The sequence below is a fragment of the Carlito syrichta genome, unplaced genomic scaffold, assembly GCF_000164805.1.
Source record: "Carlito syrichta isolate Samal-C Ts95f unplaced genomic scaffold, Tarsius_syrichta-2.0.1 Scaffold311873, whole genome shotgun sequence".
NCBI lineage: Eukaryota > Metazoa > Chordata > Mammalia > Primates > Tarsiidae > Carlito > Carlito syrichta.
In genome coordinates this window covers 525,447-545,199 of record NW_007255969.1, presented here as the reverse complement: position 1 = coordinate 545,199, position 19,753 = coordinate 525,447, and the positions used below count along the sequence as shown (strand labels likewise).

The window sequence follows — 19,753 nt, the reverse complement described above, 5'->3', positions numbered from 1 at the left end:
TTGAAGGCTTAGCAATAGAAACTATCCAAAGTAATATGTAAGAGAAAAAAAGTACCATAAAAGAAAAAAGAAAAGAACAGAACACTTGTGAGTCACTGGAGAACTTCAGGTGTTCTGATATACATGTAACTGAACTCCCCAAAGGAGAAAAGGGGAAACAAGAAAAAATATTTGGCAAAAGTACTTGAAGAAATAGTGGCAGAAATTTTTCCAAATTCAATGAAAACTGTAAACCCACATATTCAAGAAGCTCAAGAAATCTGAAGAAAACTACCCCAAGGTACATCATAATCAAATTGCTCAAAACTAACGATAAAGAGAAAATCTTAAAAGCAGCAGAGGGGGAAAATAATCACATACAGAGGTACAAAGGTAAGGATGACAGATTTTTCTTTGGAAACAGTGAAAGTGTAATGACATATTTTAAAGTACTGAAAGAAAAAGAAAAGAAAAGAAAAACTGTCAAATGGAATCTATACTTGCAAAGATAATTTTCAAAAATGAAGACAACAGAGGTTGAGCGCAGTGGCGCACGCCTGTAATCCCAGCACTTTGGGAGGCAGAAGCGGGAGAATTGCCTGAGCCCAGGAGTTCAAGACCAGCCTGGGCAACTTGGCAAGACTTTGTCTCTACAATACGTTTTTTTTTAAAAATCAGCCAGGTTTGGTGGTACGTAACTGTGGTTCCAGCTACTTGGAAAGCTGAGGCAGAAGAATCACCTGAGTCCAGCAGGTCGAGATTGCGATGGCCATGAGCGTGCTACTGTACTCCAGCCTAGGCAACAGAGTGAGACTCCAACTCAAAAAAAAAGAAAAAAAAATGAGAGCAACAGGCTTTTTAAGAGAAAAGCTGTAAGAATTCATCTTTGGTGCACCTGCGTTGCAAGTAATGTTAAAGAAAGTCCTTCAGGCAGAAGGAAAGTGTATATATAACTTTTTCTCTTAAATTTAAATAACTTTTAAAAATAATTGACTACCTAAGCAAAAATAACAACGTAGTGTAGAGTGTTCGACATCAGTACAAGCAAAATGCATGACAACAGCAGTACAAAAGCCAGGAAGGGAGAAATGGGAGGCTACTACTGTAAGGTTCCTGTATTCTGCATGAAGTGGTGCAATACACCTGAAGGTATATTGCGAGAACTTGAAGAAGCATGTTATAAATCCTAATGCAACCAATAAAATAACAAAGCAGCATGCCAATAAAGGAGGTGAAGTTAACTTATAAAAATATTTCATTAATACCAAAAGAGTCAGAGAATGAAGGAAAGAGGAACAAAGAGCTGATGAGGCAAATGGAAAGCAAGTAGCAAATGGCAGGCTGAAACCCAACCTAATCAGTCATCACATTAAATATCAATGTGTCAAGCACCAGAATAAAACTCGCAGGTGAGACTTTTTTAAAAAAGCAAGGCCCGATTATATACTGCCTACAAAGAACACATTTTATTTATAAAGATACAAATAGGTCAAAAGGAAAAGAATAGAAAAAGATATACTGTGCTAACACTAATTTTAAAAGAGAGGGCATGACTATATTAATATCTACTATTAGACAAAGTAGATTTCAGAGCAAAGAATATTTCTAGGAGTTAAAATGGCATTCATAGTAATAAAGGAATGACTTTCAATAGAAAATGAAAGTCCTCAATATATGTGCATCTAATAACAGGATTTCAAATTACACAAAGCAAAAACTGATAGAACTATAATAACCGAGAGATAAATCTACAATTATAGTCAGATATTTTAGTGCCCCATCTCAATATGTAATAGACTCTATAGATAGAAAACCAAAAAAATTTATAGAAGACTTGAACGTTACTCATTCTACAACTTAACCTGGTGGACATTGACAGAACACTTCAGCCAACAACAGAATACACATTCTTTTCAAGTGCATATGGAATATTTACCAGAATAGATAATATACCCTGGGACATAAAACAAGTCTTCATAAATTTAAAAGGATTAAAGTCTTATAAAGTTTGTTTCTGACCACAACAGAATTAAACCATAGAATAATAGCAAAAAAATAACTGGAAACACCCCCCAAATTTTTGAAAACTAAATAACACATTTATAAATAACTTATACATTGAGGAAAAAATCAAAAGGGAAATTCTGAGTTGAGTAGAAATCAAAATTCAGCATTTCAAATTTTGTAAATACTGCTAATATAGTACTTAGAGTGAAATTGATAGCATTAAAGTCTGTATTAGAAAGGACAAAAGATTAATGAGCTCAACTTCCACCTTAGGAAACTGGGGGAAAAAATTAAATCCAAAATAAGCAAAAAAAAAAAAACCAAGCAGAATAAAGGATATAACAATGAGAACAGAAATCAGTTAAACAAAAAACAGAACAATAAAGAAAATCAATTTAACCAAATACTAGTTATTTGAGGATATCAATAAAATGGTTAAACCTCTAGCCAAAATGAGCAGAAAAAAAGAGAGAAGACACAAATTCTCAATACTGGGAATGTGAGGGAAACATCAGTACAGATTCTACCAATATTAGAAGAAAAAACTTTATTATGTACAATTTTATACCAATATATTTGATCAATTTCTTAAAAATTGAATTTGTAGTTAAGAAGCCCCTGACTCAAGAGGTTTCACAGAAATTCTGCTAAACATTTAAGGAAGAAGTAAAACCAGTTCTACAAAAAACTCTTCTAGAAAATGGAAGAGGAAGAAATACTTCTCAGCTCATTTTGGGAGAACATCATTATCCTGACTCAAAAACTAGACAGTAATACATGTAAGAAAATAAAACCACAGACAAATATTTCTTTTGAAAATAAATGAAAACATTCTTACCAAAATTTTAGCAAATTGGATCCAACAATGTATAACAAGGCAAATACATCTGACCAAATTGAGTTTATTCTGGAAAAGCAAGATTGGTTAAACATTCAAAAATCAGTGAGTGTTAGTCACCATATTAACAAGCTAAAATGCAAAATTATGTGATTATTTCTACAGATGCAAAAGGCAGCCATTCCTGATTTTTAAAAAACAAAACAAAAACCTAAAAATCTCCCAGAAAACTAGGAATATAAAGAAACCTCTTCAACTCAATAGTGTATCTATGATTTCTTCCTCCATAACATCAAGAAGGCAAGAACGTTTGCTCTTACCATCTTTAGCAACATTGTCCTGGAGGTTCTAGCCAGATTGAAAAGAAAGTAAATATCTTTATTCAAAGACAACATAGTCGTCTATGTTGGAGAAAAAAAAAAAAACAACTCTGTGGAACCTACCCCCTAAAAAAGCTATGAGAACTAGTAAGCAAGTTAAACAAGGTTTCCAGATACAAGGTCAATACACAAGAATCAATTGTATTTATATACTAGCAAGGAACAATCAGATATGAAAGTATAACACAATGTCATTTACAATGACATCAAAAGTACTAATACTTAGGCAAAAATCTGACAATATATGTGCAAGACCTATACACTACTATAAAGCATTGCTGGGAAAAATGTAAGATGACTTAAAGAAAGATACTGTGCTCATGGGTCAGAAGATACATTATTGTTAAGATGGCAATACTTCCTAAATCGATCAGCAGATGCAGTGCAATCTCAGTGAAAATCCCAGCAGACTACTTTGTAGAAATTGGCAAGCTAATTCTAAAATGTATATGGAAATGCAAAGGATCGAAATAACTTTGAAAAGGAGCAAATCAAGACACTGTGCTAGTGGCATAAAATAGACAAATAGAAAAATGGGAAAAGACAGAGTCCATAAATAGATCCACACGTATATAAGCAACTGATTTTAAATAAAAGTACAAAAGAAATTTAGTAGAGAAATGTAGTTGTCTTAACAATGATGCTGGAACAATTGGATATTCTTATGCAAAAGCAAAGAATCTTAATCCATACCTTGTAACATATAATAATAAAACTTCTAGCAGAAAACACAGAAGAAAAACTTTGTGACCCTGGTTTAGGCAGGGTTTTTAAGATATAACACCAAAAGCACAATCCATAAGAGAAAAATTTGATAAATTAAACTTCATCAAATAAAGATTTTCTGCTCTTTGAAAGACACTATCAGAGAATGAATAGACACACTAGGGATTGGGAAAAAATGTTTATAAATCATATAACTGATAAAGGAGTTTTTATTCAGAATATATAAAGAACTCTCAAAGTCAGTAATAAGGAAGCAAACAGTTCAATTAAAAATGGGCAAAGAATCTAAATCGCTATTTCTCTAAAGATGATACAGATGACAAATAAGCACATGAGAGATTCTCAACAGCTTCAGTTATTAGAAAAAGCAAATTAAAACCACAAAGAGATATCATAGTATTAGAATAAAAATGTCCAAAGTTAGGAAGACTGACCATGCTAAATGTTGGCAAAGAATGTAAAAGAACTGGAACACTCATACACGGCTGGTGAAAATGTAAAATGGTATAACCACTTTAGAAAACAGCGGGGCAGTTTCTTAACATGTTACATTTACACATACCATGTGATCCATTCATTATGCTGGTAGGTGTTTACCCAAGACAGATGAAAGCATGTGTCCATACAAAGAATTGTACATGAATTTTCATAGTAGCTTTACTTGTAATAGCCAAAAAGTGGAAATCACCCAAATATCCACCAACGGTTGGGAAAAAAATTGTGCTGTATCCATACAATAGAACACTACTCAACAATAAAGGAACACACTTATAATACATGCAGCAACATGGATAGATGGCAAAATAATTATGCTGAGTAAAAGAAGCCAGACATGAAAGAGTGTATGATTCCATTTATTTAAAACTCTAGAAAACGTCAACTAATATATGGTGTCGAAAGCTGATCAACGGTTGCAGAGGCTGGGATACAGGGAGGCACGAGGGAGGAACTATTAAGGATTCTTGGTGGTAATGGTTATGTTCACTATCTTGGCTGTGATGCTGGTTTTAGAGTTGAATACAAATATCAAAACATCAAATTGTACACTATAAATATTTACAGTTTATTGTATGTGAATGCTGTTTTTAAAAATAAGATTAAAGCCAAAAAAAAAACCAAGTAGGACTCACTACCGGAATTTGTACTAGTAGTAAACATGACAGAAAAACTATGTCGTGTAAATTTGTTACAGACACTATATTTTAAAAGACCTCAATAGATACTTTTTAAAGCCAAGAACTCTTTTGTAAAAGTAATCTTGATTGCTGAATTTTTCTTTGTGATTTCTGTTGTGATATATTGTGTTTCCTTCAGAAAGATAGGCATAAGGTCAGGCATGGTGGCTCACACCTATAATCGCAGCACCTTGGGAGGCAGAGGCAGGAGGATTGCCTGAGTCCTGGAGGGTTCAAGACCAGCCCAGGCAAGTTGGTGAGACCACATCGCTGCAATAAATCAAAAAATTTGCTGGGCATGGTCCAGCTACTTGAAGGCTGAGGCTGCAGTGGCTCTGAATATATCATTGCCCTCCAGCCTGAGCAACAGAGTGAGAATCCTATTAAAAAAAAAAAAAATGTCTACAGGGTTAGTGATGGCACAAGCCCACATCTTTCTGAGAGTTGAGCAACAATAACTTGATGCTGGTTGTGCTTCACCTTGACGCGGCAGAGGACAGATGTGACAGCTGACTGTATCTACTCGTTAGTATGTCTACTGTTTAATTCACTTGTTAAATTATGTATTGTGATTAGGTAGTTACTCTACTTGGCATCTTGGCCAAACTGCAACTTAGGAACTTACCTGTGCTTCATCAAGACAGCATTATAAATGCTTCCAAACGATTCATTTCCTCTTAACACAAATCTCAATGAGTACTTGCCTTGGGACTATTTATATGTGAAAGTTCCTTTTCAGCAGTCAAACAAAGTAAGGGGTACCAAATTTTAAAAGTATTTTAAAGTATGTAAGTTTTAAGTGTTCCATGAAAAGATGTGACTTTGGGGCATGGTGGCTCACACCTAGTCCCGCTGCTCAGGGGGCTAAGATGGGAGGATTGCTTGAGCCCAGGAATTTGAGACTGTAGTGAGCTATGATCTTGCTGTTGAACTTCAGCCTGGGCAACAGAGCGAGACTCCATCTCAAAAAAAAAAAAAAATCTAATCTGGCTTTGTTACCATGGAGTAAAAGAATGCAGTAAATGGAAAGGATAAAAGTCAGCAGTAGAACTTGACTTTCCAGATGTGTTTTCTGAGTTCATTGTACTTGGCAAGCATGAACGTGCTGGTTGGCAATTTTGCTCCTTTCTGCCGGGCTCATGGCCATGGGACCCAGGAACCGTGTTCTTTCTCGCCTTGCCTCTCTGACTCTATAGCTGCAGTGACTCGGCCTTTCTGTCTTTCAGGGTGTGAACGGCATGTCTGTGGATGAGAAGCCTGACTCCCCCATGTATGTGTATGAGTCCACAGTCCACTGCACCAACATCCTCCTGGGCCTCAATGACCAGCGGAAAAAGGATATTCTCTGTGACGTGACTTTGATCGTGGAGAGGAAGGAGTTCCGGGCCCACCGGGCTGTGCTGGCTGCATGCAGTGAATACTTCTGGCAGGCGCTGGTCGGACAGACGAAAAATGACTTGGTGGTCAGCTTGCCTGAGGAGGTACAATCATTTGGTTTGTGCAGTTGTGAATGGACGATTATTGACTTACAGAAAACTGGCTGAGGGCCGGGCACTGTGGCTCATGTCTATAATCCCTGCACTTGTGGAGGTCAAGGAGGGAGGATTGCTTGAGCCCAGGAGTTTGAGACCAGCCTAGGCAACATAGTGAGACCTCGTCTCCACAAAAAGTAAAAAAAAAAAAATTGGGTGCGGTGGCTCACAGCTGTAACCCAGCACTCTGGGAGGCAGAGGTGAGAGGATTGCCTGAGCCCAGGGGTTTGGGATCAGCCTGGACAACTTGGTGAGACCTCGTCTCTACAAAAAATTAGCCGGGCATGGTGGCATGCACCTGTAGTTCCAGCTACGTGGAAGGCTGAGGCAGAAGGATCGCCTGAGCCCAGCAGGTCAGGGATGCAGTGGCTGTGAGTGTGCCACTCCACTCCAGCCTGGGTGACAGAGCAAGACTCTGAATCAAAAAAAAAAAAAAGTTAGCCAGGTATGGTGGCATGCACCTGTAGTCCCACCTACTTGAGGAGCTGAGGTGGGAGGATCACGTGAGACCAGGAGTTGAGGCTGTCTTGAGCCATAGTCGATTGTGCCACTCCACTCCAGCCTGGGTGACAGAGTGAGACCCAACTCAAAAAAAAAAAAGAAAAAGAAAGAAAGAAAGAAAAAGAAACTGGCTGACTAGTAGCTAGAAGGTATACCATGTGCCACATCCCCTGTCCGGGTCTGATGTCACCCACACGTTAGGTCTGTGGTATAGTCAGTTTCTATTTGATACATTTGAAGCCTCAGAGGTGCAGAATATGAACAGAGCCTCTTTCTTAAGGGAACCGAAGCTCACCTGCGGCTCCGTCACTCGTGGTTTCTAGTTCACTTGCGCTTCAGGTTTTGAGTAGTTCAGCCTCAGTTTGGTGCAGTCCTGGAAGTGGGATTTGAATCGCTATGCTGATTTCTGTCTTTCAACTGGCGTAAGGACTGCTCGGTTTCCCTTGAGAGGATGAGCATCAAGGCATGCACAGCACCTTCCTTGCTTGGGGGGAAATAAAAGCAGCCAGTAAACGCAGCAGCCGTTGACATAAGAAGGTTCTAAGAAATGTAAATGCGCTTTTCTCACCCTTGTTGAAAACACCCCACTCAGGTTTCTTCATTACTTCAATGAGTCTAGTCGTCTTAGTACTTTTGGGGACACCAGTCACTGGACCTGCTCTTTCCAGAGATGACAGTCAGATGGCTTGAGCCGCAGGAATTTTGGAGCCGTACACAGTTGCTCTTCTTCCATCATCCTGACTTCCTTCATGTTCTTGGGACTAGGGGTGACACTTTGTGTTCAGGGCAGAATAATCCCCTATGTACCACCAGCTCTGTGAACAGCTCTCAAGCCACCACCAACAGTTGCACAAGCTGTGTACTGCACCACTCTTGGAAATACACCTTTTTTTTGCAAAATCGTACCCCCAGAGCTGTGCAGTGTTCCACGGAGCAGCTCTTCACAGCAGCCTTAGGAGACACCAAAGACCCCATCACCAAATGTGAGGTGCTCATGGTTACGACTAGCCTTAAATTCCAGGGGTCACAAACCCAGATGCCTTCAGAGGCCTGGAAAATAGTATGATTGACTAAAGCAGGCTGTATATAAGACAGCAGGAAGTGACGGGATAAATACCTGCTCCACCGAAAGGCATTCAAATTCAACATAAAAAATACGGGCCAGGTACGGCAGCTCTCTCCTGTAATCCCAACACCATGGGAGGCCAAGGCAAGAGGATCACTGAAGGCTCGAAGTTCGAGACCAGCCTGGCAACATAGCAAGACCTTGTCTATATCAAAAAAAAATTAGCTGGGCATGGTGTCACACACCTGTCGTCCCAGCTCCTTGGGAGGCTGAGGTGAGAGGATTGCTTGAGCCCAAGAGTTCAAGGCTGCAGTGAGCTATGATCACACCATTACACTTCAGCCTGGGCACCCCAACTGTACAAAAAACAAATAGGGAGGCACGGTGGCACATGCCTGTAGCCCGAGCAACTCAGGAAGCTGAGGCAAGCTCTCTTGAGCCCAGGAATTGAAGTGCAACCTAGCCAGACACTGTCTTTTAAAAGAAAAAATGAATTTAACATGTTTAAAAAGAAAACAAGTAGGAAAACAAGATATGGCAGGTGGAGAGGTCATCAGATTTCTGTCCCTGATTCAACAACAGCTGATGCACCCCTGCTCGGCAGGAGAGCGGCCAGCTGTTGAAGATGAAGATTGCATAAGCACTCACTCAGCATTTTCCCATTAGTATCTTGGTCATGTACTTGCCATAGGAAGCTCTGTCACCACCCCTCATGCCACTAGCGGGTTGAAAGCTAGAGAGGTTCCAGCACCAGGGCAAAAGGACATGATCGATCAGCTGAAGATGATGTACTTGCGGCTGGGATGGGGTGGAGGGTGAAGCATTATGTACCAAGGAACGTGGGAAGGCCGAGGAACAGCAGCTGTGGTATTGGCAGAGAATCCTGAGCTGGATTTTCCTCATCCACAACAATGGGGGCAGCCGGGTTGCCATGAGGATTCTGTGAGATGATAGTTATTAAAGTTCTCAGGGCTGGGCATGGTGGCTCACGCCTGTAATCCCAGCACATTGGGAGGCTGAGGCGGGAGGATTGCTTGAGCCCAGGAGTTTGAGAGCAGCCTGGGCAACATAGTAAGACCTTGTCTCTACAAAAAACATGAAAACAAGCCGGGCTCGGTGGCTCAGCCTTAATCCCGCGCCTTTGGGAGGCTGAGGTGAGTGGATTGCCTGAGCCTGCGGGTTCGAGACCCACCTGGGCAACTTGGTGAGGCCTCATCTCTACAATAAATCAAAAAACCAGCTGGGCATGGTAGGGCATGCCTGTAATTCCGGCTACTTGGAAGGCTGAGGCGGAAGGATCGCCGGAGCCCAGCAGGCGAGGTTGTGGTAGCCAGGAGCAGCCACTGCACTCCAGTCTGGGCAACAGAGTGAGACTCCAACTCAAAAAAAAACAACATAAAAACAAATTAGCTGGGTGTGGTGGCATGTGCCTGTTAGTCCAGCTACTTGGGAAGCTGTGGCAGAAGGATCATCTGAGCCCAGGAGGTCAAGGCCGCGATGAGGTCCAGTGCAGTGGCTCAGCCTGTAATCCCAGCACTTTGGGAGGCCAAGGCAAGAGGATTGCCTGAGCCTGGGGGTTCGAGACCAGCCTGGGCAACTAGGTGAGATTTCGTCTCTACAATAAATCACACACACACACAAAAACTAGCCAGGTGTGGTGGCATGCATCTGTAGTTCCAGCTACTTGGAAGGCTGAGACAGAAGGATCACCTGAACCCAGCAGGTCGAGGCTGTGGTGGCCGTGAGCATGCCACTGCACTCCAGTCTGGGTGACAAGAGTGAGACTCCAACTCAAAAAAAAAGAAACAAGGCCACAGTGAACCATGACTATTCCACTTCACTCCAGCCTGGGCGACCCCAACTCAAAAACAAAAGTTCTCAGCACAGTGCCTGTCCCCTGGTCACCTAGAAGGACAACAACAATGCCTTTCTTATTGACTCCAGTTCTAGAATTATCTGAGAATATTTTTAAAACTTCCATTATCCAGAATCATCTCGGAGAAAGTCAATTTATTATCTGTTCCCCAAGAACCATTTCATTTATATGTTTTTTACTGATTTAAAAAAAAAAAAGCTATATTAAATTATAATCAAAACCGTACTGTATGTAATTTCGTCTCTCTGTGGTCACTCTGTCGGCCCATTCTTGAGACTCCCTTAACCCGGTGCTGTGATCCTGGGCCCACCCCCACTTTGGCACTGGGATTTGGTCTAGTCACATAATCTCTCCAAGCCCCAGTTCTTACCTGTACAAACTTCTAAAATTCTGAAGTCCTTGAATTATTTATCAAATGCAACACCAAAGACAAATGTCAAGGAACTGGGATGCCAATGTATATATATGATATATGACATAAACCCAAAGTGTCTTTTTAATTTTATTTATTTGTTTATTTGTTTATTTATTTATTTATTTTGAGTCGGAGTCTCACTCTGTCGCCCAGGCTGGAATGCAGTGGAATTATGCTTACTGCCACCACAGCCTCAACCTGCTGGGCTCAGGCGATCCTTACACCTCAGCTTTCCGAGTAGCTGCATGCACCACCGTTGCCGGCTAATTTGATTTACTGTAGAAATGAAGTCTCACCAAGTTGCCTAGGCTGGTCTCAAACCCATGGGCTCAAATAATTCTCTCTCCTCTGCCTCTCAAAGTGCTGGGATTACAGGCGTGAGCCACCATGCCCGGCCTTAAAGTATCTTTTTTTTTTTTTTAGATCAAATCCCTGATAATTGCTTGTTTCTTTCTTTTTCTTTTTTTTTTTTTTTTGGAGTTGGAGTCTCACTCCACCCAGGCTAGAGTGCAGTGACACACTCACAGCCACCCCACCATCGACCTGCTGGGCTCCAGCAATCCTTCCATCTTGCCTTCCAAGTAGCCCGAACTATAGGCGTGCGCTACCACGCCCAGCTAATTTTTGATTTATTGTAGAGATGAGGTCTTGCCAAGTTGCCTGGACAGATCTCAAACCCATGGGCTCAGGCAATCCACTCGCCTTGGCCTCCCAAAGTGCAGGGATTACAGACTGAGCCAGATAATTGCTTATTTCTACTTTAAATTTTTTAAGTAGAGGTATATTATATAGACACTGCACAAAAGTCTACAATTTGACCTTTTGGATTGATTCCAATGAAGTGGGAATTTGCTGTGTGCTAGTTTCCTTCTTCCTCACCCTGTATAATAACTGCCACCCTACATTAAGTACGTCCTCCAGACCATTGAAATGTTCTGATTGCTCATGTCCCTGAGATCTTCAGACAGAGCCAGATCCTTTCTTTCCTATGAAACATGGATTCATCTTGTCAATAATCCAGCTGCGAGTGTCTTGTTGACGACACATGCAAGCCACGCCAGCCACGTTGGCTTTTTACTTTGTGGATTTGTTGCTGTTTCTGAGGCCTCCTTGTTAGAGGCCTCCCCCTCTGCCCAGGGCACCTGCCAGTGGCCCCACGTGCTAGGCATTGTTTTCTTCTGCTTGCTGTATGAGCACTGAAATCTCCCCGCAGGCACAGTGGTGACTGTCACACCTAACACAGTGAATGATTTCATAGAATTTGAATTAAGTGGTAAATAAGCAAACATTTCAAACACGGCCTTGGAAAGTAGCTGTCTGGAACTAACTGGCATTTGTTTCTAGGATGTAAGAAAAGGCATTAGATTAGATCCTTGGAAAATCTCTAAACCGCATCACGGTCCTATCACCGAATTCAAATCAACTTCTAGCTGTTCCCCACCCTTGTTCACACTTAACCCTTGTGTGCTACCCCGCCAGCCAACTGCTGTGTTTCTCAGGAGGCCAGCATGGCCAAGGCTGAGACTTCCTCCTGGGATCATGAAACTTCCAAATGCATACTGCCGTCCCTCCCCCTCCCCTGCTTGGTCATTTGGGGCCAGACCCAGATCTTGCTTCCAGCTACTGTCCAGTTGCAAAGTCCTAATCCTAGGTCGTATGCTAGGTCGTATGTAATCCTAGGTTGTGAGGGGTGGCGCCATTGCAAGCAAGTTAGAGTCATTCACAGAGCCCAGCATAACCTCTACATGAAAGAGAGAGGCCTCCTTCTAGAAGTCAAGGAATAATTGAATTGTCTTGGTTTTGTTTTTTGATGGAATGGCAGTCCCTAAGATTTCTAGGACTTGAGTGTGACTCCATGTGTGTCGGCAAACAGTAGGCGATTAGCCCTCGTGCTCGGCATTTTCCTGATGTACTAAACAGACCGCTTTGTTTGTAATGAGTATGTATGTTTCGTGCTAAGAGATGGCAAGAATGGGTTGATGGGCCAGTGTTGCAGGGCCGTTCTTCCCCTGCTCAAGAGGCTTCAAGGTAGCCCAGCCAACACCTCCTTAGCTTCCAAGATGGGCCAGGTGCTAGCCATCTTGGAAGCAGCATCACAATCATGAAGTTCAGTCTCGTGGTGTGTGGAGTTCAGAGGGTAGGGATGCAGTGTGCTTCCTTAGAAGATGGCTTTGCACATCAACCCCGTCCTTGGGCGGCTGCTTGTCTCCCTCATGCCATGCTAAGGGAAGAGCTGCTGTCAGGAAGTTACCGACAAAGCCCCGTGTCCTTTTCTTGGCTTGTTTCTCCTGTTCTCTCATCCCCTAGGGAAGGGGAAGGGCCCGTGCAGGGAATGGCGATAGGTGGGGGTGGGTATGGTCCCTGCAGGTAGAACTGAAGCTTGAGGTGGATAAATACATTTCAGACTCCCCTGGCGTATGTTCTCTATCCTTTGTACTTCTTTGACACTGGCTCCTTCTCCCTCTCTGTCTCGCTCTCCCTCTCTCTCCCTTCCTTTCTTCCTCCCTCTCCCTCTCTTTCTCTCCACTTTGGGGCAAATCTCATTTTTCAGTGCTAAACAAGAAGGAAAGCTGACCCAGACGGATTCTGAAGAAGAGGCATTTGTTGTTAAGTCTTAACCACGGGGTGCAGTAAAGAACTTTCCTGCAGCAGTATTGCCAAGCACAGATGCCAGCAGGGAAATTATGGAATCTTCTTGTCTGGAAGTTTTTCGAGAATATGAAAGCTGTTAATGTCTCTGGGATGGTTTAGGTTCAGTCTTTTAAGGAGGCAGAAAGACAATCATGATGATCTTTGGACAGTCCTTTCAGTGTGTAACGTGCTACAGGAAACATTTAGCGCTACGGCACCGGGCGACAACAGCCTGCGTGTGAAGGGGAAGGTGGTTTGGCGGAAACAGGGGGAGAAGCCTGGGAAGTGGTGTGACTAGGAGAGAGGACAAAGAACTCACCTACCCTGCGCCTCACCCCATCCGCCTAAATAAAACTCTAAAGACAGCATCCTTTGCCTGAAAAAAGAGCTCAGGCAGGTCAGACTTTAAAAGTCGTGAGAGACTGGGAAAACCATTGTGTTAGCCTTGGTACGTGAGGTCTTGAATATACCAGTTGAGGTCTTTGGGCTTCTTTTCTCCTCAGTCATTTATTCCATAAATATGCATCCCGGTCCTGCTGTGTACCAAAGGGCACTGTTCTAGATGCTGAAGGAACCTAACTGACACTCCAGCAGGGAGGAGGAGGAAAGAGAGAAAATTCACAAGTGTCAAATGCACATCGTTGGATGCCCTTGAGGAACACGAAGCAGAGAAGGGAGTTAGGGAGTGTCGGGATATAGGTATTGCCATTTTAAACAGGGTGGCCCAGAAAGGCCTATGAGGGGGTGACTGAGGATAGACCTGAAGGAGTTGAGAGGGCCACCTGGGGGAAGAGTGAGCTGGGCAGGAGAAACGGAAAGGAAAAGATCCAGAGGCCACGGGGGATGTGGCATGTTTGACTCACAGGAACAGAGTGAGCCAGGGCAGCGTGGGAAGCGGCAAGTCTCAGAGGGGATGGGGCCAGAGGCACTCCTCGGCGAATGCTGTACCTCTGCTTCGAATGCACTGAGCCAGTGGAGGTTTCACAGGAGATCATTCCGAGGGCGCATGAGAGTAGGTAGAAAGAGGGCAAGGACAGAAGCAAGGAAAACACGTAAGGCGCTAAGGCTGTAACCCAAGCACAACATGATGGCCTAGACCAGGGCCATCGCCGTGGAGTGGTGGTCGGTGTCAGATCCTGGTGATATTTTGACGGTAGAGCCTGCGGGAATTTCTTATAAGTTGGATAGGAGGTGGGAGGGAAAGAGAGGAGTCATGGATAACATCAAGATCTGAGGCTTGTGCAGCTGGAAGAGCAGAGTTGCCATTAACTGAGACTCGTGAAGGCTGGGAGAAGCAGGCTGAGGAGGGAGGCAGGGGCCAGGATCGGGAGTTCTGTTTTGTATATCTTGAGATGCCAGTTCACATCTAAGGCAAGGCGTCTAGCACAGTTGCATACACACGGCCAGAATGTATGGGACAGGTCTAACCTGGAGAGGAAAGTTTTAAGACCAGGATATTGTGAATACTGAAAGCCAGAAGACTAGATATGGTCACTAAGGGAGTGGGGAGAGAGAGAAAAGGAAAGGGGTCTCGGGATTGAGTCTTGCGGCTTTCCAGAATTAAGAGGTCGAGGAGATGAAAAGGAGCCAGCAGGGCAGTGGTTACCAAGGAGGAGTAATCACTGAGGTGGGAGAAGAGCAAAAAGGTGTAGTCTGCTGTAAGCCAGGTCGAGAGTATTTCAGGGAAGATGGAGAAAGCAGCTGTGTCAAATAATGTCGATAGTCTGAAAAAGATGAAGACAGAAAATTGACCATCCAGCAATTTGGAGGCCATTTGTGATTACATTGAGCACTTTTGGGGAAGCGGTAAAAGCAAAAACCAATTTGATTGTGTTCTAGAGAGAATGAGAAGAGAGGAATTGGAGAAAGCTAATGTAGGCTGGTTTTGAGGTCTTTATGCTCTGTCCCTTCCACGCAACTGTCAAAGAACCTCAAGATGATGGAGCTAAAGCCCAGCTCTCTGAGTCACTTTGGAGAAGAGCCAATAAAGAGAGGAGTCTGACTCAAATTAGACTCTCACATGAATGAGAAATAAACTTTTAGCTCAAGCCGTTAAGATTTGGTGCTTTTTGTGTTACCACAGCAAAACCTAACCTATCTGGACTAATACCTGGGCTGATGGGAAAGTTCCAAGAGAGAGAGAAAACTTGATGATACAGGAGACAGAAGTCCAACTGCTAAGTGAATGTCCTTGAGTACATGAGACTGGGTAGGATCAACCAACCAACCAGACAGACTCAACTTAGCAAAGTACATCCCTATTAGAAAATGACGGTGTTTGACTGGGTGATCTCTGAGGTCCTATTCCGTGTCATAGATTTATAGTTCTTGAACTTGGCTAGGTTCCTGCTGTAGGGGAAAAGAAGGAACCCTGCTGATCAGGAAGAGAGGAGAGATGTGTGGATTAAGAGGGAGGGAAATGGCATGAATATTGGAGACAGACTGGCCAGGAGAGGAGGAAACCACAGGACCTCAGACGAGGAGCAAGCTCAATTCTCTTGCTTATTTCTGTGACAAACTCCCTGACATTTTAGAAGGGTCTTATTGTCATTCACAGGAGCTGATAGTTAAAGAGCTGTAGGACCATCCGGCTAGTTAGTCACCTAGGACATGGGTGGATTGTAGAAGATGCACAGCATGGTTCTTTAGCCATTTCAGAAGGCTTTAGGGTTTCAAGAAAATTATTTCTCATTTAATGACCTCAATTTCAATATGAGTATGCAGGGAGTAACAATACTAGTTACCACTCGACTTGCAGGGCTGCTGTTCAGATTAATGAAATGTGATATGTGAAACTTCTTGGAAGGATGGTGCTATAGAAACAGTAGGTGTTATTATTCCCATAAAAGGAAAGAACAGTCTTCTCTGATGAAATGGCTCTTACCTCAGAATCCTCATTAAAAGCTGTGTGCAATTTTCCAGGTTGCATTAGTGAGACTTGACGGCAGCTGGAAAAAAAAAAGCAAATAAATAAGAAGAAGTCAAAATATTCCAGGTAACTACTAGCTGGCAAGTAAGAAGTTTTCAAGTCCTAGAATCGTACTGATAGTTTTGAAACGCCTGCAGGCAGAACTTATTTATAGTAACGCAAAGGTGACTTCCAGCCTTGAAATCTGGGCCTCAGTCGCAGACAGAGGCACAAGAAAGTGAAACCATGGAAAGGGGAGCTAATACTATTGTGATTCCATCTCTGGAGGCTGCGGGATGATGCTGATGCCGAGGGAGGGAAATCTAGTGTGAAAATAGCCACAGCGATAGCTAATTTTAAAACCGAGACACATAAGCTGTTTCCAAACCTCTTACATTTTTTAAATCCTGAGGCCAGTAAGTCCTATTTAAAGAAACTTATGCAGAAATGCGTTCCTCTTTTGGCATGGTAGTAGGAGTTGAGTAGACAAAAACCTAAGACATGTCTAAAAATTATTTTTAAGTGACCTGATTTCAAAGACAGTTCTAAGGCTTCTTTTTGCTAAACCTATTTATCCTTCATAGATGATGACCGCAGTAATCAGCTTTTTTTAATGGATTTTTCGCAAAGCCTTTGACAGTACAGTTGTTTGTACTAAATTTCATAGACTTAGTTACCCATGTATCTATGTATTTTAAAACTCTTCTGTATATACGAACCAAATGTCCCTTACCTTTATTTCTCTCTCCTATTATGGAGTCTTTTCACTGTTTCAGTTAAAGTTGATGATTGCTTTATAGACAAAGTTCAGAGTTATGAAGTTCCTCACTTGCTCAGTAATCATAACTATTATTTTGTCATAGTTAATCGTAGAACCTGGGCCTTTTAACAGGGTGCTTAATTAAACTTTTAATTCATGATAAGAAGTTAGATATCATTTGAGAGGATTTTTAAAATTATTTCCACTTCCCATCCAGATTATAACCCCCCTCCCCCCAAAAAAGGTATGAGAAAGACATGATGGCTGGCAGCCCAGGGTATTGTGGGTCATGCCAACACAAGCTGGCAGCAAGCCACTGTCCAATTAGCGTGGCTTCATCCGTGCAGAGTAATCACTCCTGAGTAGATGGTTGAGTCACTCCTGATGTGGTGGTACTTCACTCAAGCCAGTGCTTCTTAGAATAGATTTCTTGTTCACTGTTATTACCTATCCGACTTTGCCAATAAAAGTGCAGGACCATTTAGGCTGAAAGCTGAACGGAAGAGAAACATTGATTATGTATCTCATTTCTCTCTGTTTCCTGAAAACTGAGATTGCAATTAAACAGTGAAAGCATGGTATGTTTTTTAAGTGGCTTACAAGAAAATACAGCTTCCACACCAAAATACTCAGAGCTGGAATCCAAGAGTTAGTTTTTGTTCTGTCTTTTCTTTGGCAGCTTTCACGTTTGGCACAAATTGGAGAATATCAGTAAAGTTACCTAATAATCTTAATGGATTCTCATTTCATTCAAAAACTGGAATGTCACCAAGCTCTTTGAGGTTTCCAGCTCCATTGTTGGGGCGTTCACGACACTTCTGGTGGGTGTGCAGTCATAAAAGCAGACAGCTTTTGAAAGAGGCCCTTCTTATGGTGAGAACACCTGGAATCTTGGTTGGATAAACTGTAAGCCAGGAAATTGATTCAGGAATTTTTTAATAAAATGGATCAGATCCAGGCATTGGAGTGATACGTGGTTGTCAGTTTAAAAAAAAAAAAAAAAAAAAGCTGTACTTAGAAGCACAAAGAAAGTAGAATAAAATTGTAGACACTAATCAGTTAATACCTTTATATTTATATTCTTGATTTGTTTTGGTTCCTAAATTGCAGACCAGATAAAGGTTGGCTTGTTTTTGCTTTGCAGAGCAGAGCTATTAAACAATAGCACTCCTGATTTCCTCTTGTCTCGGAAGTATTCTTTTTTCACATTAATTTGGTGCATATAGTAAAATTCATCACTTCGCCATAGACTCCTACAATATGTTGACAAGTCTCCCTAACTGACACTGGCACCACCTCCAAGCTAGCCAGTGATGCAGCGAGCTTTGCTGTATGAGATGTACTTTCATGTGCAGCCTGGCAAAGGCTGTTTGTGAAAAAGTTAATGCATTCCACACCCTGGGTGGGATGGAGCCAGGCTGCCAACAGGAGCACACTTCTTGACTGACTGGCAGCAAAGAGAAATACTGGCAGCTGTTCCCAAGCAAGCCAAAAGTTGGCCCAGAGATGAAAAAAAAAAATAAATGCTGGGACTTAGCCAATGAAAGATTCCTGGGTTTAGAAGAAAATCAAAAGAGGAATAGAGCAGGTCACAATTACAGGCCTCCAGCTGGGTGAAGGAGCAGCATTTCGTTTTATCTTCTGCTTCATAGAGGACAGTATTGCATGTCATTGCTACTCATTTCTTTCTCAGTCTTTACTTCTAAGCCATCATTTTCTTTCTGTCAGTTTCTTTAATTTTTTTGCTCTGTAGATGCAAAACCAGATGACAGATGATTCTTCCTAAAAGTAGTCTATAGATGACATCATTCCTGGAGACGATCTCAACAGCCAGAACTGAGTAGAGCAGGGCAGTTCCACGAGCAGTGGCCACACACTTGTGTGTGCCAAGGCGTGTTGAGTGGCACTAGTCAAATGGAAGGACTTGCCGGGCATGGTGACTCCCACCTGTAATCCCAGCACTTAGGGAGGGTGAGGCAAGAGGATTGCTTGAGCCCAGGAGTTCGAGACTAGCAAGGGCAACATAGACCACGTCTCTAAAAAAAAATTTTAAATTATCTAGGTGTGGTGGCACGCATCTGTAGTCCCAGCTACTCTGGGGGCTGAGGGAGAAGGATTGCCTGAGCCCAGAAGGTTGGGGCTAAGGTGAACTGTAAACTTGCTACTGCACTCCAGCCTGGGTGACAGAGTGAGACTCTGACTCAAAAAAAAAAAAAAAAAGAACTTATATGGGTCACTTCAAAGATCTGTCTAGAGACACTCTTCTGATGCCTCAAGACGTATCTATTATTCTAGTTTCATTAGTTAGTAAAATGGCTGGTAGGGAAAACAAGGAAAATTACTAAAAGGCCAGGAAGATGGCCACTGTCATTGTCATGATGTGTGCACTGTCATTCTTCTTTCCCACTGAATGTCTTGAACTATGTGGGGAATATCCTTTGTTCTTCTTCTATCTGCCAAGTATATCTGTAGTTGCCCGGGAATTGAATTGTACCACACAAATAAGGGGGTGGAAAGACTAACACCGTGGAATGCCAAGATTCAGAGTAAGAACGTCATAGTTTTGGGAAGTCATCCGAATACTAAGAGAAGATCCTTGAAGCACACTCTTTGTTACTCTGAGGATTTTTTTGGTATGAATTAAATCCATCTGATTTGCAAGATGTTCATGTTGAGAAATGCAATAACCTTGCAAAGTTCTGTTTAACAAAGTATCTCCAGGCCTCCTGTGTGAGGCTGTTGTAGTCAATGTTGACCAGATGTTCTTATTCACTGGCAACAAGAAAAATAGCCTGCCAATTTTACATGAGGGATTTCAGCTATAATAGAGGAGAATTTTATAACAGTGCAAGATACTGGGCACTAGAGTAAGGTACCAAAAAATACAGAATAGCCTTCAGAGAACTGTGTGTGTGTGTGTGTGTGTGTGTGTGTGTGTGTGTGTGTGTGTGTGTGTGTG

At 42.3% G+C, this 19,753-nt stretch overlaps 1 protein-coding gene across 1 annotated transcript in view; it reads left to right on the top strand.

The window, feature by feature from the left end:
• The window catches only part of BACH2 (BTB domain and CNC homolog 2), a 297,095-nt gene that overhangs the window by 200,290 nt on the left and 77,052 nt on the right, over positions 1–19,753 (top strand). Inside the window, exon 4 of the mRNA XM_008069240.2 lies at positions 6,332–6,586. Coding sequence (XP_008067431.1) covers positions 6,344–6,586 — 243 coding nt within the window. The 5' untranslated portion in view covers positions 6,332–6,343. The remainder of the gene's footprint in view (positions 1–6,331; positions 6,587–19,753) is intronic.